General features: G+C 39.6%; 1 protein-coding gene and 2 long non-coding RNA genes across 5 annotated transcripts in view; all 3 read right to left on the bottom strand.

The window, feature by feature from the left end:
- Window positions 1-88, bottom strand: part of LOC143168498 (uncharacterized) — a 41360-nt gene extending 41272 nt beyond the window's left edge. For all 3 annotated transcript variants that reach the window (XR_012996722.1, XR_012996720.1, XR_012996721.1), the window contains exon 1: window positions 57-88. This is a non-coding gene — a long non-coding RNA (uncharacterized LOC143168498). The remainder of the gene's footprint in view (window positions 1-56) is intronic.
- A 2303-nt stretch (window positions 89-2391) lies between these two features.
- On the bottom strand, window positions 2392-3303 carry LOC143168499 (uncharacterized). Its single transcript, XR_012996723.1, has 2 exons — window positions 3035-3303; window positions 2392-2655 (listed from the first exon to the last, which is right to left on the bottom strand). It is a non-coding gene; the product is annotated as an uncharacterized LOC143168499 (long non-coding RNA).
- A 227-nt stretch (window positions 3304-3530) lies between these two features.
- RPS6KB1 (ribosomal protein S6 kinase B1) lies at window positions 3531-21129 on the bottom strand. Its single transcript, XM_076354954.1, has 15 exons — window positions 20948-21129; window positions 17473-17522; window positions 16276-16396; window positions 15844-15912; window positions 15254-15401; window positions 14533-14590; window positions 13489-13589; window positions 11838-11928; window positions 11545-11635; window positions 11128-11235; window positions 10770-10832; window positions 9862-9939; window positions 8141-8248; window positions 7428-7540; window positions 3531-6858 (listed from the first exon to the last, which is right to left on the bottom strand). The coding sequence occupies exons 1-15, from the start codon at window positions 21017-21019 to the stop codon at window positions 6621-6623; spliced, it is 1509 nt and encodes a 502-aa protein (XP_076211069.1). The 5' UTR covers window positions 21020-21129; the 3' UTR covers window positions 3531-6620.
- Window positions 21130-21444: the final 315 nt, after the last annotated feature.

The following is a 21444-nucleotide window of genomic DNA, read 5'->3' as shown; positions in this document are numbered from 1 at the left end:
CCTTTAGGAAACTTCTAAATTAGGGAAAACACAGAACTAAAAAGTTAAACACTTACTTGATGAATAACGTAGCAACTCAAATGACCAGGCAGACTGACTGAGAACTATAAAGTTGCAGCTGACACAGCCAGATTTATAGGGCTGACAGAGCATGATGGGACAGTGCCCTTAAAGGTACAGCTAAAAGTGTAATACTAGTAGAATTTAGTATTCTGAATAAAAACCTAATGAGATCGAAAATTCAAGCTAAGAGGTATCATTTTATGTTCAACCTGGGTTTTGCTATAGCATGCTGTGTATTTGCTAATTGTATTTTTGTTTGAAGTTTACTGCAGTTCAGAGTAAGCGTGCCCTATGATTGTTCCACCATGGTATCTGAGTGACTGGGGAAAAAAGACTCAAGCTTAAAGAAAACAGGCAAAAGCTTCTAAGTCTGTAATTGGAATCTTATGGGAGTAGAAGAGACTGGTTCTCATGGAAGCCTTTCCCAGCAGGTGAGGTATTTAGTTTGGGGAATGTACAGCTGAATGGTGTTAGAGCAGTCCTGGGGGTGGCAGGGAAGAATCAGAGCTTGGCCACAGCCAGAGCTGTGCTGTAATGGGCTCGTGCCTGTACCTCCACTATAGTCAGAACAAACTGCTCTTTGTTTCCTCAGAGAAATCTAGCTATGCCTTAGCTTGCATGTGAAGTTCACACAAGATCAGAACTGTTTGTTATTTAAATTTCATCAGTGCTGATACTCGGACTGCTGCTGCAGCAGAACGTCCCTTGAGAGATGGACGAGAACTGAATGAGTCAAGGAACAAAAAAGAGTAGGGCGAACTTAAGGTTGGATTCTGAATCTCTGATGGGCCCACAGACTTTGGCAGCTCACTTGGTTACACAAGCATATTTAGACCTTCCCAAACTTGATCATGAACATACAGTTTAGCTAAAGAGTGTTTTAATGTGTTTTTCTTCATACAGGTATTGTGTGAGTACTGTGTAAACAATTTGAGTACTATATTTAACTTAGTAAACAAATGGCACCTTTAAAAAAAGCTTTGCTTGTGTGAGTAAAATGCATGACTAAGCCCGATACACAGTTCATAAGGGCAGATGTAATAACCAACCCTTTCTAAAATACTGGGCAACATAAAAATTTTAACTTATCCTGGATTAGCTTTTCCTGGAATGCTAATACCAACAGCTTAATCGCTTTTTAATTCAAAAATCCTCTCAGAGAAAATAGAAACTAAAAATCATTAGACTTGGACATGATGTTAGAGCAAGGAAATGCACTTCCTAATACTTGAATATGGATTAAATTAATTGCTTCCAGTAATGGGTAGCCATTCATTAGAATTCCAGTACTCTGTGACAGACTTTCAAAAACCTTTTTAGAACAATAGGTCTAAATCACCTAGTCCATTCCTGGAATATTAACTGGGAAGGTACAGATTCTGAGATGCGCCAGCTGCGTAGTACAAACAGTTGTCCTGAAAGCACCACCCTGCTGACTAAGGGAGAAGATCTGAGAAACAAGTATGCTTTCTTACTGCCTTATCCCCAAGCTGAGTAAATAGCAGCCCCGTTGCTCATGCAGCAGGGAACACTGAGAAGGAAGCTTGCCATTCCATCAGATAAGTTACGTGGTCCTGGCACTGTGCTTTCACATCGTGCAAAAGGACAACACACGCATTCTTGCATGGATGCCGTTTGTGAGCAAAAGCCTGCAGCGAGCCTCCTGCTGGTGCTAGCTTACGCTCATGATCTGGTAGAAGCAGAGTCATGACAGTGCAAAGCTGAAGTGGTCCGTCAGGACCAATAGCTTGGACTGGCAGACCTAAGATGAACTAGGAAGGTAGTTACAGATCAAGAAACATGCTGCTTTACACATATACATTCAAAGTATGCAGGGAAATTTGAAAGAAATTAACCTGAACTAAATATTCTTTTGCTATAGAACAAAAGTATTTATAAACTACTTACCTCAATACGTAGTTCAGTATCTGAGACAGATACCGTACATTGAGGAATTAAGGCATCAAGGACTGTATGCAAGGCCAGCATTATTACTAAGAAGTATGAAACTAATTTAGAAGTATTACACTTGTGGTTAAGAGAAAAAAAAAGAAATCGACACAGGAACTCAACAGCATTATCTGGCCTGTAAAGCTCACCAAGACTATTTTATGGAGCACAACAAAACATGGTGTCAGTGCTTTAAGTCAGCCCTGGACTGTTGCTGATCCTTTGGTCTTTGTCTACCACACGGTAGTAACAACTCCTTACTAGAATAAGGGTGGATATTGGTCAGAGACAGGACCAGGGAACAATTTGTCTTTTATTCTGTCTCTGTTGATGATTTTTTTTCCTTTACGATCCAGTGAAAATTATCCAATCCAGTAATATTATCAAACACAGTTTATTAAAAAATAAAGAACTAAAAAGAGATTTTGATCAGCCAGTTCAGATTTACACTTCATAAATGAAACAAGTCATTCTCATCTTAGTTACAGAGCGGAAAAAAGTGAGTAACTTACATCCATGAATGACATCCTCTCTGATCCGCTTGTCAGCATCATGCTATTAAGATGCAACTCTTCCTTATCAAGCCCACTCAGGCCGGGGTAGCTGCCCTGCTTTCCACAGACACCCAGCACACGTCTGACTCTGCAGGAGACAGAACAGAGAAGAGGATGACAAATGGCAATCAATAGCCACTTTTTAAGAGCCCAAGAACCTAGATGAAGGTACCAGCCCTTGGTAAGACAGACCGATCAGAACTAGCACTTGTCAAGTCCTTTTAAGTTCTAAGTGGAATTCCTCCTCCCTCCCTTCCCCTTCAAAGCTGTCATGAAAGACAATGATTTAGATCCATAGTTACACTTAGGGCCTACCTACTTCCTTAAAAAAAAAAAAAAAAATAGGTCACTTGGATTAGCATATGTTTAAATTTGCATTTAATTGCTATTCACATCCATCTTATTCAGCGGTTGAGTATATTTAGTTCCAGTAAACTGTGAAAGATGAAAAACAGAATAGCGATTACCTTTATTTCTACTAAGGCAGCTCAAGTTTGTTTCTTGCAGACAGCTATAAAGCCAAGTTAATCTAGAAGAGAACAATCTGTAGAAGTTCATATATAGGAACTGCATACAGTATATCATCAAGGATCTGCAGGAAGAATATTTAAGTAATTTGCCTTGTTCTTAATAACTTCTCCTCCTCCTTTACCCCTTAGGGTAAAGGATTTCCTTCTAAGCTGGGAAAATGAAACAGCAACTAGCCTGCTGTAAAGACAGAATTTAAAAAAAAAACCACCAACCGAAACCCAAGCATCTGCCCCAAGAACAACAGTAGTCTCCCTCAATGTTTGATGCACTTTTTGATTAACAGTGAGAGCAGGCTGGGAGTTAATATTAAGAAGAGAATAGACCCAAAGTAAACATCCACTGTATAGTTAGAGTGGACTCAAATACTAAATGTTCTCCAGCAGTTCAGCTTTTAGATAGCAAGACAAAAAAAAGGGATATTCAAAATAACAATTGACTCATTTATTTTTATCTTTTATTATGAGCTAATACCAGGATGACATTCAAATGTCAGATGGCACAATTAAGACAGTCTTGGTAGGAATTATTCCAGCATTCCCAAAATTACAATTTAGTACACGAATGGCATCAAATGTATGCATCACTCCCACAGAGAAAAATTATGAAATTCTGAGTATCTTATACCAGAATAGTTTCTGCATTAAATGGGAAAAGAAAAACTGCTGGTAACACAGCTGACCTATAAACCTTTTGTGATAATGACCTGCAGAACAAAATATTCCCCTATTTAACATCTAGTAAAAAAAAAAAAAAAAAAAAAAAAAAAAGACTTGTTCAAGTTTAAGATTTAATACTTATATATGGTTAGCCACAACAGGTATTAACCTCAGTTTTACTATATTTTTGTAATGCTACAAAAATCCTATAAAATCAAATTATAGTGAATTTTTCAGTGATTATAATTAAAAAAGCGCAGCTTGTACAAAATAAAAAAAATAAGATTCTATACTCTAATGAAAAATTTAAGACATTTTTAAATGAACAAAAGAAAGCACTTGTTAAGCTCTCCAATATTCAATGCATTCTGCACTTATCTGAAATAGCCAGACAGGAGCTAGAACTCCACTCCCCTTAGTTCACAACTAGTAATTTTGATACTATTATATATATATAGAGGATCTATGTCTGATATTTTTACAAATAAATACAGGATAAACCATATTGCATAGTGTGTGCTTGCTGTCTGAGTCACACTCCAAAAGTTTCACAGTTACGGTAGGGAATTAAACTTATAATCTATGGGATGAAACATTGACAGTACATGAAATTTAATTTTAAAACCGATGAATTGTATCTGTAATTAATCAGTGAACTCAGACAAACAACTCTTGCCATTCTTGCCAGCCATATTAAACCAATTCTACTGGACAATTATATCCAGCCAACCAAAAAGCAACTGTTAGCTGTAACTAGGACCAAGAGAGATCTGCCTCAAAAAAGTTTTTTTTTTTTTTTAAACTAAGTTCCTTTATACTCAGTAAACACATTGGGAAATCTATGTTAACAAGTGGCACGGAGAGGCACTGCTTGAAGTGTTGCGTATTTGCAAATATGCATAATACAAACACACATGAGCACTTTGATTTCAGTTTCACAACATGTCACCAGTGGCCGTATTACCAAAGGAAAAATGGCAATCTTCCAGTACAATTTATGTCGCTATAAGGTAACTTGATTTTCCTTATAAAACTAAAAAAAGAAACTTTCCAAGAAAAGGCTTATCAGGAAGAAAAAAAAATACTAGTTTTTGCTCAATCATAACCATCATCTTTGTTGGTTCTTTGTTAGCATCAACAAGGTATCGATGAATCCTTGTGACTTGTAAATTTTAGAAAACAGCACTCCGATTGGATTCGACACGCTTAGAGAGTTTTATGGCTTGGATCCTATGGCTCAAAAAGATTCAGTATACACAGAGTAAGCAGAATCTGTAAAAAAATCCCTACTGTTGTGAAACATAGAAGTAGACTTTGCACAGTTTGACTAAAGATAATGCAACGTGTGGCAGGCAAAAAGTGACAGGACTTGTATGCAGTTGCATGATCATATACACACACACGCACACACCATACACACTCTAACTAGTGTAAAGCTCTGCAGATATTAACCCTTTCACCAGCTATGTTCATGGAAATGCTTTCTTTAAGGCAGGAAGTATTTAAGTAAGGTAAAGTTACCTTTATTTTATTCTTTGTACCTGTAAGTCATTTGTACAGATTGTGACAATTTCAAAAACATAAATAGTGTCCTTAGAACATGTTTCCTAAATTAAGTTGCTAAAGTTCTGACCCACTGTGGAAGACATTCACTGAAAGGCCATTTAACACTTTTCTCATACAATCAGCAAATTTATTGCCCCAGCATAGAAAAAAATGTTGATAAATTTAGAAATGTATAATGGCAGGGAACGCCCACAAGCAAAATTTTATTAAAAAAAAAAATTCCTCAAATTCTTACCCACTGGTTACAAAAAGGTTTGTTTCCTTACACTATGTAGAATTGGCGTATGTTTCCTGTGGTACTTCCTGTATGTTTCTACTGACCTTGTACTCCGATGCACTTTTTCCTGATCTTTTATATGGGTAAGAATCTGAGCGTATTCAGCTGTCTCCGTCTAAGACTAGCGTATACAAAAGTGATGTTTCCCAGTGAAATGTCTGCTGAGGACAAGGATGAAATAAGCAGGACACGTTTGTGAGCCCATGGCTTCCAGTTAAGCCTAGAACATAGCAGCATTGCCATTTGATTAGATCCATTTGTCTTTGCAGGAACAGGTATTTCAGCTGGGTAAGCAAGTGAAACAGTTCTCTCCCACCCCACATTGCCAAGCTGGAAATTGAGTGATTTGCTTATTGATTTGTTGTTTCATGAGGAGAAGAATCAGAACTAGAGCCTTTACTTTCTTCACAGCAACCAATTATTTTGCATTTTTAATTTTGGGATACTTTCCATAATGAGCTGAATCAAAAAATCTATTTGAAAAATATATTTTTATATATATAAAAAACTCATTATGTTTTGAATGTGAAATACCAATTAATTTTATCTTTCATCTTTGATTCCACCCCACTGTAGGAAACAGCTTAACCAAGCTTGCATGCTAATTATTCCTCAGACGCAAGCAAATAGGCATTTCATACTTTGCCTAGTGAAAGGGCTAACCCTCCTTGACACATTCACAACTAGACCAGTGATTCTGAAGCAACATCCTGACCCTTAATACTGTCAGTTTCAAGCTATCAAGCTGAAAAATCCTTGATAAGGTGAGAAGATGTCACTGCGAATCAGTTAGATGATGTGCCTAGAGTTCTGCAATACCATTTTCTAAAGTTTTTTATGCACCATTGATTGACAGAAAAAAATCCGTTTTTCTTTGCTTTCCAAGTCGCTCTGTGCAATGACTGACTCTTTGATACTGTCACTTTTTAAAAGTAAACCATACAAGCCCTCGTATTTCAACTTCAAGGGGGCTTATGTCCGTTCTTTGTTTTCCACCTTCAAAGGCTTAAAAAAATTGTGTTGTCATAGATTCATGCGCAAGTGCTCTGGTCGTTTGGAAATCATGGGAAAAGCTTGTTTTTTATATGGCCCAGAGTTTGGTTGCCGGATTGGAAGTGGTGCTGAGGCCTCTCCACAGACTGTCACATCCATTTGTTCTATTCCACTTGTCTCCATTGGATATTCCACAGGTGTCTGAGTATTTGATGCGCTGGCAGAAGCACCTCTTCCCCAGAATTCCCCAGGGGAAAACTTTACAGGGCTTTAAAACAAGAAATATAAAAATCAGAGATGAAGATACACACAGCACCAAGGTATGTCCTTTAATCTGCAGGAAGCTGAACTCAAATGCCTATTGAGAAGCATTTCTAATTCTTCCTTCCACTACCAGAAGTTTGAGAACATTTCCATGTCTAGCTTCTACCGTGGTCTCTTGGAAAGTAAAATTGGCTCATTTGAGTAGTGAGGATATATTTCTAGATGACTGCAGAAGGAATTTTCTGTACTAACATGATTCTTCAGCGGCACATAAGTACTTAGGATGTTCTGAAACAGTTCTAGTGGAATTGTGTACCAAAGTCACCAGACTGCGAGGCTGTATCGGCGTTGAATAGCAAGCAAGTTAGTACTTCCTGTGCTGCCAAACACCATGGATTTGTCTCTAATAATGTGGTTTGCAAAATAGGATCAATGCTGCACTTCTAATGGAAATGATGGGCTTACTGAGAAGAAAGGCCGCATTTTTTATTTCTAGTGCAGATCTATTTCAACTACTTGCCAAAAAGTGTATTACAAAAAAAGAAAGGGAGGGGAAAAAAAAAAAAAAGATACCTGACTGGTGTCCTAGGGCTACCTATGAATCTGCGAGGTGATCGAATTTTTGGTTCAAAAGAAAATTTCTCTTTTACGCTTTCAAGTACAGATGGAGCCACATACGTAAAACCCTGCAAAACAGGAATGAATGCACTGTAACTTACAGGCAAGATTTACATTTATGATCACTCGTGCAGTTACGATTGGCATGAAGTAGTAAATGAAAATTATAAAAAGGAGAGTAAATGTAGAGATAGGAAATTCTACTCACTTCCTGAAGCAAACAGCAGGACTTTAGGGAGTTCCTCACCCGGGTGCCTGCACACCCCAGCTATTTCTACTCAGATCACAGATTCCCACAGGCATGCTCAATTCAATTAATTTTGATCTATAGAATGGACATTGTTCTCTCTGCATGACTATGAAAGCAATCACATGTCCAGGGTTCATAATGCAGCTATGAATTAGAATGCTGACATTTCAGAAAGTAAGCAACATTTGTTGGCTGTTTTAGCTATATAAAGAAAACGTCAGCAATAATCAGACTAAGTATTTTCAAAGCCCTTCAACATTTCAAACCTGCTGCAGAATGCGTGTTTAAAATTACAGTAGTTTGCTTCAAGTATCGGGTGGTAAGATTCAATAGAATTAATTTACCTGAAAGGCCCTACTGTTTCCAAGTAACACAACATACCTCTCCACAGTTACACACTCGTCCCTGGCTCACTTACCAGAAAGACCTGGTTGGCACTTTCACTGAGAGTAGAGTCATCTGGGCTATCAACAGGTGTCTGACGTGTAAACTTTGAATCAAACTGGCTCACATCCTCTTCAGATTGCTTTGCAAAAACAAAATGATTAAGGGTTTATATTACAGATATCAACCAAATGGCTTAGCGGTGATCAGTGTAGCCTCTGGATGGAGTTCATTCCATAGATTTTTGGCAGAGCTCTGCTGTAGTAAAACCCTGGAGTGGTGTCGGAATCCTGTCGCTGCCAGTGGGAGGTCACTATGGGCACTGACACTGAGAAATAAAGGCAAGGGGGAGGGGCAAAAATTATGGATCAAAAAGGAACACAAATTCAAAAGATGCCTTTAAAAAAAAATCTCAAATTGCAAACAAAAACTTTTAGAAATACAATGCCAGTTTCTTGCAAGTTTAGCCCTCGTCACAACCAGTATAGAACAGTCGCAACTATTAGTTTTTGGAATTCCATCCCATTTTTGCAGATGCAGAAGTGTTTATATTGTGAGGGATAGATGGCAACTCTGGAATAAGTGACTATGAAGAATATTGTTTAATTCAGTCGAAGAACAACAGACATAATTCCAAGATCCATTCTCTCATTCATAAGTGTAACTGAAAAGGCAGCACGTATTCATTTGTGCAGGCCTTCATGCAACCATGGAAGCACATTTTCAAAAGCCATCTGGTTTGTACAAGCAACTTCCATAAAATTCGCTAATAACAGAAAAACCCAAAACTACCTTCAGATAATTCATTTAGAAATATCAGTCTTGTGTCATTCTGAATTTCATTCAAAATGGTGAGGGGAAAGAAAGATCTGGAGTCCCCACGCTGTAGTATGCTCAACATCAGTGATGCCTAAGTCAGTTTAAAGTGAGATATTTAGTAGTCTGGAACTATCAGGGTGGCAATACCCAGTGCTGCTGTAGCTAATTGTACCCAGAGAGAAAAAAAGACAGACGCCCCACACCATCAAAATATAAGATAGGATAATAGAGGCTTATTCATCACATCACTGGTTTGAGGTAAACTTTAATTACCACCTATAATGCGCAAGATGCATTGTAAATATTAATAAGCAAACACACAAAATGCTTAATTAGGTGACTTCATTTACTTTTGCTCAGCAACTATTTATCATCTTAGTTTCAACTAAGTACTGACTTACTGTATAATGTTTAGAAGCAGAAATTCAGAGAGAACTGCACTTGCAAGTCTGTTTAACCTACAGATTAGAAGCAGGAGGAATTAAAACTGAAGCAGAACCTTCTTCCTCCAGGAGACTGAACAGAAGGATAAATTAGCTCTTAGCTGATTTTGCCACCTTCTCAACAAGCAAGATCCTATTCCAGTGACAGATGAGTAGCATGACTACAGAGTAGTAAGACAGAACAGCACACTCATGACAGTCAGTATTTCGTACTGTGTGGAGACTTAAAAGAAAGAGGTTTTTTTAAATGTTGATATAGCATCAGTTCTCAGAAGAAGAAAAAGAAATCTGCATGAGGTAGTTTCTCTCTAATTTGACAACAGTGAATCTAAGAACCAGTAGCCTAAGTTGATGCATTTAACTATTTAAAGTACCAGAAATCAATGGCACTCCAGTTTATAAGAGTGAGCGTTTCTAAGTTTTAGATTCCACATTGTTTAAGACCTTTCCTAAAGGCATACAAGGAATATCTCACGGCATTCTGAGTACATACCAATAAGGGTTTAAAAGGAGGTTCCACCTTTCGTGCCAACAGCTCATCCCAGTTAATGTGTCTGAAGAACGGGTGAGCCTATAAGTTAGCAATAGCAGAGAGTCATAATCCACCTTCTGGGTATAAATCACAGAAATTTAAGCATTAATAAGCATGTTCTTTTCAGACCCTCTCTGTGGTGTCTTTCTTTCCAAAATCACATAGGGGTCTAGCGCAATATATTCTGCAGCACTACATCAGAGTAGCTGGAAGAGATGAAAATTGATACCATACCTCCAAGTCAGACAACATATGTCCCTATCATGTTTTCCTTGAAAGTATTAGAAAAAGTCAGTTGACATGCAAAATACCTCTACATTTTTCAACTTTAAAAGTTAGAAAAATAATGATAAAACACTGCAATAATGACAAATTATCAGAACTGTGAAATAAGGAGGACTCTAGTACACTGTTAATCTCACCACAAAAAAAGTCGAGCTGGAAGCAACAAGAACTAGGCCTCTGCCTTAACTTTTAACTATGCAACGCTGAATGCAAACTAACAACACTTTTCCCTTGAAAGAGCTGCACTAAATGCAAGGGATAGCAGGTTTTTTGTCAGACTGCTAAAGTATCATTGCTCTTACACAGTTGACGGTACAATTAGCATTGTGCAACTAGCAGAAAAGATCTACTGGAAGACGGAGCTAAAGAATAAAAGTTATTTTCCAAATCTCAAATTATCAAATAGGTAGACAGCTGCTTTCGTTAAGCTTTAAAGTATTCAAATTTTGATCAGTTGTCACGTGTGGCTGCCTTTTTGCTCATTACACTCGAAGACAGACATACTCTCCTTCCATGATGTACCCTCAAAGCTGTTTTATTTTCAGTGAGGTAATTTAGGAATTCTTGAATTGAGCGAAAGTTACCTGAACTTCTCCAGCATCTCCAGGACCAGCTCCTAGACGTGAGGCAGCATTTCTTTTTAGCAGCTTAAGGAGAAGTAACATCCAAACAAGAAAAATTAGTTACACCGTTATGACTAGACTAGTTCTGACATGAATCATCATTTGAATGAATACCATGCAGAATGAATACAGAACAATCAGAAAATCTGTATTCGTTAGAAAACAACTGTATTTTCAAGGAAAATCACTTTCTCTACCATGCAAAAACAAGACTGACTTAGTAGTAGTAAAACAAGCATGGACTGAATAGCCATAGTGGTATCATTATAGTTCTGGTTTCTACATACACATGTAGTACTAACGTTCATTAAAATTCTACCTTTTTAAGCAGATCTCTGGCTTCTTGTGTGAGGTAGGGAGGCAAGTTGAGTTTACACTTGAGAATCTTGTCAATTGTTTTCTTTCTGTTCTCCCCAGTGAAAGGAGGCTAGAAAGCACCATTGTAACGGGAGGAAAAACAGGACTTGTTCAGGTCTCTTATTTGTGTACACAGGACTCACTTCAGTAATTTATAAAGCAGATAAAATTACTGCAAGTGGGACTTCCAAATAACTGTTTGGATGACAGCAGCTCGTGACTGTAGTCAACATAAGCATAGCCGTATTTTAGTTATACTTCTTACTTGCAGTTTGTATATATACAAATATATAGGTATTTATACATGCATCTGAATTAGAATACAGGTAGCTACAAAAGCTACAAAGAGAAATACATGCAATTATAACTGTGCACCTACTGCTCCAGTCAGCATGTCATACATTAATGCCCCCAAACTCCACCAGTCCACAGCACGATTATGCCCACTCCTCATCAAGATTTCGGGGGCCCTATAATCAGAAAAATTGAAAATACGAAAGTATTTTAACAAGCTTAATACTAATTCTGACTACTAGTTTTCAAACAAAACCACATTTATCAAGTAAAATTTCCGTAAGTGAATGAACATATGAACCATCAGTTAAAAAAGGCAAAACGTAGCCATTACCCCCAGACCAGAGTAATACTTTTCTATTTCATCATGCAGCTCACATGTATTCAATTGTTCCACAGAATGTGTGTGTGACTGTTCCATCGTGAATAGATTCTTTACATAATCCGAAGTCCGTCAATTTTACATGACCTGAAATTAAACATATAAAATTTAAGACTTGCCAGAATTCTGACATTTGTATAAGTAACATTAAAAAAACAGGAATTTTTAACATGGATACGTAATAACTCTGAACTACTTCCAGATATCTTCGATGGTCTGACAAAGCAATACAGCTATAAAACAGAATGAGGTAATCACACTTACAGATAAAACCTCTGCAGTATACCTGCGTAAGAAAGCGTTGCCACTTGGTGAAGAGAAACAAGACAAACTACCAAAACTTATTCACATACAGACAAATGTAATTAAAAATAAAGATTGCAGAGCATCATTCAGGTAAGAAAGTAGGCTATCAAATTTTACCCGCTTGCTTCAAAGTTCAGAGAACAACCTTCAACAAATTGTAAAGTGCCTTGAATAATTCGGTACAAAGACTTAGACTAAGTAAATAAGTTGTTTAAGGTAACATGAAAATACTGGCTGGTACAGACTGCCAGCCTAATCAGTGTCACACAGTCAATGTAAGAGTGCATTCAGGAATTGCTACTGCTGTCAGATAAAGTGCCAACAGCTAGGTAAGTCATTTCAGCTACAGATGATTTGGCATCCTACCTAAATTGCCTTTCCTAACTAACGTCTTCAGTCTTCCCCATTTCAGGCCTGGCCTGTATCAGAAATAGTGTGGCCAGCAGGAGTAGGGAAGTGATCGTCCCCCTGTACTCGGCACTGGGGAGGCCGCACCTCGAATACTGTGTTCAGTTTTGGGCCCCTCACTACAAGAAGGACGTCGAGGTGCTGGAGCGTGTCCAGAGAAGGGCAACGAGGCTGGTGAGGGGTCTGGAGAACAAGTCTGATGAGGAGCGGCTGAGGGAACTGGGGTTGTTTAGCCTGGAGAAAAGGAGGCTGAGGGGAGACCTTATCGCTCTCTACAACCACCTGCAAGGAGGTTGTAGCGAGGCGGGGGTCAGTCTCTTCTCCCAAGTAACAAGCGATAGGACGAGAGGAAACGGCCTCAAGTTGCGCCAGGGGAGGTTTAGATTGGACGTGAGGAAAAATGTCTTTACTGAAAGAGTGGTTAAACCTTGGAACAGGCTGCCCAGGGAAGTGGTTGAGTCCCCATCCCTGGAGGTATTTAAAAGACGTGTAGATGAGGCACTTAGGGACATGGTTTAGTGGGCATGGTGGTGTTGGGTCGACGGTTGGACTCGATGATCTTAGAGCTCTTTTCCAACCTTAATGATTCTATAATTCTATAAAATGTCACTGATGCTACACTGAAGACACAGATCTTTACGTACTTTACAATGACCCAGTAGAAGAAAAATCTCAGAGCTGCAGAAATAGCAAGTCAACCATTCAAAAAACACCTGTGTCTATTATACACATAGAACCTGGAGCTTGCTGGGGCCTATTAGAGCCGAAGAAGCTGTGTTTAAGGGAAAGCAATTAGCTTTGGCAATTCTTCAGTTATACCAAGAGTGACAATGAACATGCTGTTCTAAGGAAATTCACATAAGAGTGAAGCGTTGTGACCTTTGAAGAATTGTTTTCAAATGACTGGCAATGTAACTGTTACTATATTTCTACCTTGATGATTAAGCATGATATTTTCTGGCTTCAGATCACGGTAGATGATTCCTTTTTGATGCAAGTGCCCCAGTGCCATTGAGATTTCTGCCAAGTAAAAGCTGAAAGGAAACATATGCCACAAAATTAAGACATACTCAATCATGCAAAGCATCTTGAGCACTAAGACTACTACATACATAGCAACGGTTCCTAGAAAGTATCATTAGAAGTGTATGAGAGAATAAATGAGAGAAACAATGATGCCTTTGAGGTTGGTTTGCCAAAAGGCATACAGACTCCAAGATGAACTACAGAATTACGCCATTACCATTAGGTTTACCTGTTCAGTAGCTCTCTTATCATGAATATATTTGGAGGAATCTGAATTTACCAATTAGTGGTTAAAATATGCTTCAATCTGTATTACCACATCTAGATGGCAAAGTTGAAGAAAAAAAATAAAGCTAAGAAGATAGCACTCTGGGTGCTGCCAGTTATCTGTGGAACAGTATTACAGCCCCGCATGTACATCAAAGCTTTTCTACAGCATTATCGGCATGCACTGTAGGAAGATACAACTGTATTCAGTTGTGTGAAGCCTAATCGATAAGGGATAATTTCAACTTGTTTATATGTGAAATATCACTACTCAAAAGGCTTTTTCTCCTTCATTAGCATAATTACCTTTATCACTTCACACATCCGATTGTTAGAATACAGCTGTTACAGTGACTTGGAAATCCCGTAACTGGCTGGTGAAATTGTGTGTGGATCAAGAACAAAAAAAAATTGCATTTACAGCAAGTTTTTCACAGTCTTTTCTCTAACACTCAAAACACCTCCTTTACCACAACCCTACGTAATACAGCCTCACTCAGCAACCAGCAATGGACCCTCTTCTGTAGTAAGACTAGCACAAACGGTAAGTACAGAACACATACGTCTTCCCAAAACCCAGTTAACTGCTCTTTTCGCTAGACTAAGAAATGAATGAGTAGTTACAGTTTTTCAAGCCAGAATATACCATTTAAGCAATTAATTTACCAAAATAGTTTCACTTACCAAGCTGTGTCTTCCATAAATATCCCTTCTCTCTCTAACTGCATAAATAGTTCTCCTCCTGTCATGAGAAAATATACTCTATTAATGTGTAGTCTATCATTTTTAGTCAGTCAAAAGTCTATTTTCTAGAAAAACTATAAGCAACAGGTATTCTGTCCTGCTCCACAGAAAGCTGTTTCACAAAAAAACCCTGAGAATTTACTATTCTGCTATTCTCAGAATTCTAGCAACTAAAGAAATGCCAAAAGAAATCAAAAGAGCACGCTGAAAAAAATAACAGCATTTCTGTCCCTGTTTTTTCCTATTGTTATAACTTGAGCAAATTGCTTCTAATCTGTGCCTGTTTCTATCCGTGAAATAAAGATAACACTGTCTTGTTTCACAAAGAACCTGCAAGGACCAAAACCTCAGGTACTCCGTATGACTGCATAGGATCTAAGCGTAACATACAGGAATTACAAGCCTGATGGAAGAAAAGGTATTAAAAATCTTCCCCTCCTGTACCATCATGGAAAGTAACTGGTTTATGTTTCATTCATCTTTATTTTATTGAATTGGAAGGTTTATTTATGTTATTCTATGTATTCTTAATGCTAACCTATTTTACATTTTTAAGACGCCATGCCAATAGTTAGCTGGCTTTTTATAAGTAGAATAAGAAATCCAAATTCTCAATTATATAAGATACCAGGAAGCAGGTAACACAATTTCATATACTGACCACTGAGATACTCAAGGATGAGGTAGAGTTTTCCACCAGTCTGAAAGGCGTAAATTAAGTCTACGATGAAGGGATGTTTCACTTCCTCCAGTATATTCCGCTCTGCTTTTGTATGAGCTGTATCCTTTGCATTCCTTACAATCATTGCCTACAAAAAGCAGAGAGATTTGAGCACAAGAACATGCTAACCAAGGCAGACTTTTATACTTGATTCCCTTCTGAGTTTACTAAATCACAACACTACGTATGATTCAACAACATAATTAAAAAAAAAAGAAAATTTCACCATCATGTATACATAACATGACGAGTTTCTTGTGGAAGTTTAATTCTTTATTTCATAGAATCATACAATAATTTAGGTTGGAAGGAACCTCCTGAGCTATTTAAATTAGCTGCTAAGAACTACACACAGAACAATTTAAAGGCTAATTATAATTCCAACTGTACCTGGATAACAACTGTATATATCACAGATAAAGTTTAATTTTAGGTATATTATATAATTAGGTAATTGTAATAGCTAAAGGGAGGGATAGATTTTTTTTTTTTAGATTCAGACAGTAGCGAAACGTGAACATTCAGGTTACCTTTTTAAGAACTTTCATGGCAAATATTTTCCCGGTGTTTGCTCCAGTTACTTTTCGTACTTGAAATACCTATACAACACCAATACAAAAGCAATCACGTATTATGACCGCATTAGACATCTTAAGTTAAAAACAAAAGTTCTGCGAAAAGAGAGATGAGATCACCTACAAACTGCAATGCTGCCTGAAGGAGAACAGCTAGTGATTGGAACCAGAACCAGTTTGGGACATTTTCTACTGCCACCAGCTGTGAGGCTCTGCCAGTGACCTCGGTCCCACGACACCAACCTTGGCAGCCCTGAGGTTACCTTCTGGTAGAAGGAACTTTTCAGAAAACAGGATGGGAAGATTAGACCTTGCCAAAGGCAGCAAGCAAGCGCTTTAACCGCCTTCAGCGTAATGGATTTACTTCTGTAGAAAATAGTTCCTTACCTTTCCATAGCCACCTTTGCCAAGTACGCGCAGTAACTCAAAGCACTCTGGTCGGATCTTTTCTGGACCTCTGTTTACACTAGTTTCTGAAATCTCAAATTTTTCACAATGTTCCATGCCACTGGGATAAAACCGAAACAAGAATATAAGGCTATCTGATACTCAAAAATGATCAAATGAAAGTAAGCAAGCAAATTACTTTCTGAAAAGCATACAGTATATCTGACATAACTGAATGACTGCTTTGGAGATTTGGAGAATTCTCAGCATCAGAAATTTTATTTAGGTGTGTGCAAAGCAGGAAGTTGCAACTTGCACAGAAAAGATCACCTGCAAATTTTGGGGATTTGCAGTATCAAGATTTCCTTCAGATTCCTTCATTTTTATGCATAATACATCTCTGTATTATACCAGAATTAAGTTTAAAAGACCAAAGCCTCAAACTGACTTAGACATTCCTACAAGACCTCAAGTAAAAGCAAGGCTATAAGGTGTGTTTAATTTTCAAATCATATTCAGCAGCCCCAACAGTCATGGTGAGACTTCTATAACACACATCTTGCAGAAAAAGCTGTAACAAAAAACGTCTCACAACTCTGAACATGCCACAAAAGAAGACTGAACCATAATTTAATGATGCTTCTACATTACGCTGCAGTTCTGCAAAAGACTAACAGATTGATCCTGCTAAAGTAAATGTAACTGAACTGTTTTAACTATCGCTGCTTTCTTCTCACAACATGGTATGCTGAAACAATCTGGAAATCTGGAAATGAAGTATTGCTAAAGGTAGCCGTCTCCTGAACTTCAAATCAGAACTTCTGAATTCTCATCGGCTTCAGACTGCTACACAAATCTGCAACTGGAGCCTTTATAAAATGAGCAGAATGTACAATGTTCTGCAGACAGTGCATTACATTGATATTACAAATATTATTCAAGTACGATAGATAATATTAGGAGAAACAAGGATTAAAAGACAACAGCAAGTTTTGCCAGAATTTTTTTTTATTATTATTATTTTATTTCAAGATACAATTCACAAATTTTAATGTGAAGAAATAGTGAAACTACTAGAAACAACTCAAAATTGAACAAGAATGACAAAATTTTCTATTTAACTTAACAATGTAACAAAATTAGAAGTTATATGTGGTTGGCATGAATGGTACAGAACATTTTCTAGCAGCAACTTACAGGTCATATTGGCCAACTCCTCCATGGTCCATGCTCTCACTTAATTGACCCTGGGGATGGGAGGGGTAGAAGGAAGATTAATTATAACAAAAGAAAAAAAGCAGTGTTAAAAATAGATGCACTGATGTGTTTTACAACTCCTCATATATAATGATTATATATAGAATTATATTTTATATTATATAATTAAATAAGCCTAAAGGTCAGGAATAATAAATTATCAGTAGAAGATAAGAAATCTACAAAATTCTGTGCAAGATTTGCAATACTTCCACATATCTCAAATGGTGACACATGGAACCACTGTTTTACCTGACTGCGTTGTTACTCAATCACTTAAAATATTAGAGGTAACAATTTCACACACCCCCAAGTGAATCTGAAAAATGCTAAGGTACTGCTTTTTTTTTTTAATAGTTGCTTTTACATTGAATTTTAAAATCTTATTACAGTATTATGCAAATTAGAACAATAATAAAGATTATGTGACTAGATGAACTGGGATTCATATGCACTAGAACCAAATAATCTACTGAGGTTTTATTATTCTATATTGATAATAATCAAATCCCAATAGGGATGAAAGAATTAAGCTTTACTCTGATGCTAAAAACCTTTTCTGACCAATAATTGTTCAGATAGATCAATGCATGCAAATATTACTAAAGAAGGCTCAAGCACTTCAACATCAGAACTAGTCACCATTAAAGAATGTAGTTCAATTCTGAAGAGATATTTTCTTCAAAGAATTTTCAACTTGATCCCTTATGCAAGATAATACTTCCCTATAACTGTGGCTCTACATGGCAAAAGAAGTGCAAACCAAGCAGATAGCTGGAATGAATGCAAATAGACTTTAATGGGCAAGCTTCTAATAAGCTTTATACCATACCTTAACATTTTTATTTTTAAAAATATGTACATAACAACTGCAAGTTGGTGAGGAACAGCCTGGAATCTACAGGCTGAATAACAATATATTGAGTGACGTGCGAAATTCAGAGAATCAGAAAGAAAAAAAACAACATCGAGATCTGCAAAAAGCAGATCAAGCCAAGGAGTGCATTTTTAAGTATCATATAAGTGAAAACACTAACCGAATAAAATTAGAAACTTTCAATAGCTTCCAAACCATTTAAACATTAACGTTTACAGAGACTGGTTTATTTTGGTGGGTGATCTAGAGGGGAATTTAACCCCTGGTTCCACCTACTAGCACCACAAGCAATTACAGAGTCCAAAAGTTCAAGTTTGTTTCCAGGTCACAGAGTTGCTAGCTCATGTCCTCTTGATAACATTTATTAGAGAAACCCAGCTTACTGACATCTGTTTCACAATAAAACCCACTAAAGCTGCCCTTGACCCTACCATTAGATGCCAACAAATGAATTAAAAAAAAAATTCAGCAAACACGGAGAATAAACACCCATCACGTTCCTAGAACACCTTCTCAAGTTACCCAACGGTTCTGGCAAAGTTCACACATGCTATTTTTGCCCCTGTGAACTACGGTTTTCTTTCTCAGTATGAACAAAATTCGCTTTAGATACCATTCCACTATTTTCAGGATTCCTTCTCATTTCACAAAACCAAGAAATGCAATGGTATTCTGGCTGGAATGCTAGCAGTCCTTCAGTCTATACTTATGTTTTCATTTATTACAAACACAAAGATTAAGGCTGGTTTTTTCACCATTATAATTAACGCAAACAACTGTATGGCTTATGAGTAAACTCTCCATTTAAATGATTCTTCAGATTTTCTAGACTGGCCGTGCCTATTCAAAACGACAACGGATCTGTTCTTGCTACTACTAGGCTTACACCTTTCAGGAGGTACCAGGGACCAGCACCACAGAGATTAAACAAGATAGTCCAGACTTTACATCTCGCTCACTTCCAATTTAATGATCTCAACTGCTCTGGCTGCGACGTCGTCTTTCTGATCCCTGTAAGACATGCACGACGCCTAGAGATAACTTTCAGTTAAACATTTTTCCCCTTACACTTTCCTGACGCTTCCCCTTCTTTCCTGCTCTTATATTCCCTGCTTTTCAGTTCTGTTTTAATTTCAAGTCTGTTCTCATCCTCCTTTATCTGTTTGCCAAAGGGCACCTAAGAAACAAATTAGGTTGCCAGTGTGCATTCGAGTCCGCAGTTCTGCCATAAAGATTTCAGTCACAGCAATTTTTTAAAATTCACAATAACTAATGAGTTTTTTAATTGCTCCCTGAGACTGAATTATTGGAACATGAGAGAGAACAAATTCAACTTTCTTGCCACCCCCCTCAGACCTTGTTCTTGGCAACATTAACAGTGTGATGGAAGCGACATTTTTTTTAAGCCAAGTACTTTATTGATTATTGAGGTGACAGACAGTGCTTTTTCCTGCAGGTTGAGAAGCGTTCAAGCCTTCAGCTGTCAAACAACGTCTCTACAGTTCATATGCAGTGTGGGTATTCCAACTGTGATACAGAGTATCTGGTTATCTCAAAGACTCCACGACTGTCGCTAGTATTTAAACAGCAAAAAATAAGTGCAGTAGCAGTTTAAGCAACAGCAAGTGTTTAATATACAAAACAATGTAAAAAAGCAACAGCAGCACTAGAAAAATATAAACAGAGATCTCGTAATAAAATTCCCCCAAACCCTTAACAGGATCTATACGAACATTACAAAATGACAAACTACAGATTACAGGGCGAACCGTTTACGACAGCATGAGATGGAGATGCACGTTGATCCATGCGGACGTCTAATGTAGCGTTTTAAAGCTCTGCTTTTAATTTTGCCGCCAGAGCAACGGCTTCATACAGTTCCAGAAAGATTAGCGTTTCTGCACTGACGTTAAAACATGTGACAAGAAAAAAAACCCCGCTGCGGCACTTCTGCTAGGAAATCCAACGCAAAACTTCCAAGGCAAAAAGCTCCTGCAAGTTTGGCGCAGCCCCACCAGCCAGCCGGAGCGCAACCGCTGGCCGCCCGCCCTCGGCGGGGAAAGCCCTGCTAGCCGGCTGCCTCGAACCCGCTCCTGGCTGAGGGCGCGACGCCGCTTCCTCCGCCCGGATGGTAACTCCCGGGCCGCCTCCCGGGCGCTACAAGGCCGGGCCGGGCGCGGAGCCCGCTGCTGCCGCCGCAGCGCAGCCTCCCCCGGCGCAGCCGTCGGGGCAGCGCGGCCGGCTCTCGCCGGGCAGGGCGCGGGCGCGGCCGCTTCACCTGCGCGGGCCAGGGCGGCGGCCGGCGCCGCGCTCCGCCTCGCCCGGCTCCCGCCCCGCCGCAGCCGCAGCGCGGCCCCCGCCCGCCTCCGCGGCATCCCCGCCAGGCCGCGCCGCTCGGCCGCCGGCGGGATGCCTCCCGGCGCCGGCCCGCGGGCCGCCTCCCGCTCCCTCCCCTCGGGCCTGCCCCTGGCGCCGCTCCCCGCGGCGGCCTCCCGCTAACCTCCCCGCGCCGCGCCGGCTCGGGCTCCCCCCTCTCACCCCCTCCTCCAGCTCCTCGTCCGAACCCGCGTCCTCAGGCTGGTCCAGGTCGATGTCGAACACGCCCGCCATGGCGCGGGTGTGAGCCGCGGCGCCGCCGCCCCTTCCTGGCTGTGCTGGGAGCGCGGGGCCTGGGCCGCCTCATGGGCCCGCACCCCCCAACTCCGCCACGGACGCCATCACCGGCTGCCCGGCCTCAGCGCGCCTGCGCCCCCGCCCCGACTCCGGGCGCCGCGCAGGCGCACAACCCCTTCCGGCATTGGCCGGGGCCGCACTGAGCATGCGCAGCGGGGGCGCCGACGGGCGGACGGGCGTGGTGCTGGCTCTGAGCATGCGCAATGCGCATCCGCCTCCCTTGTTCCTGGCACGGAGCGTGCGCAGAGGGCGCAGCGAAGCCGCTCGGCAGGAGCATGCGTATTACCCTTCGCGAAGCCCAGAGGACTGACCCTTGTGCCCGACCTGCCCGGAGTCTCTTCTGAGCATGCGCGAAGCGGGCT

This window comes from Aptenodytes patagonicus, chromosome 17 (assembly GCF_965638725.1).
Source record: "Aptenodytes patagonicus chromosome 17, bAptPat1.pri.cur, whole genome shotgun sequence".
Lineage (NCBI taxonomy): Eukaryota > Metazoa > Chordata > Aves > Sphenisciformes > Spheniscidae > Aptenodytes > Aptenodytes patagonicus.
Note: the sequence above shows the minus strand (reverse complement) of the source record. Positions and strands in the feature narration are given on the sequence as shown.

What these genes read in the sequence shown, in the direction of transcription:
- RPS6KB1 (XM_076354954.1), bottom strand. Translation starts at nt 21,019, where the DNA reads ATGGCGGGCGTGTTCGACATCGACCTGGACCAGCCTGAGGACGCGGGT. An exon ending in CCATGAAAGTTCTTAAAAAG is followed by an intron (nt 15,402 to 15,843) that starts GTAACCTGAATG and finishes TGCTTTTTGTAG; the next exon opens with GCAATGATTGTAAGGAATGC. An exon ending in TGTGGAACAATTGAATACAT is followed by an intron (nt 11,636 to 11,837) that starts GTGAGCTGCATG and finishes TTCTGATTATAG; the next exon opens with GGCCCCCGAAATCTTGATGA.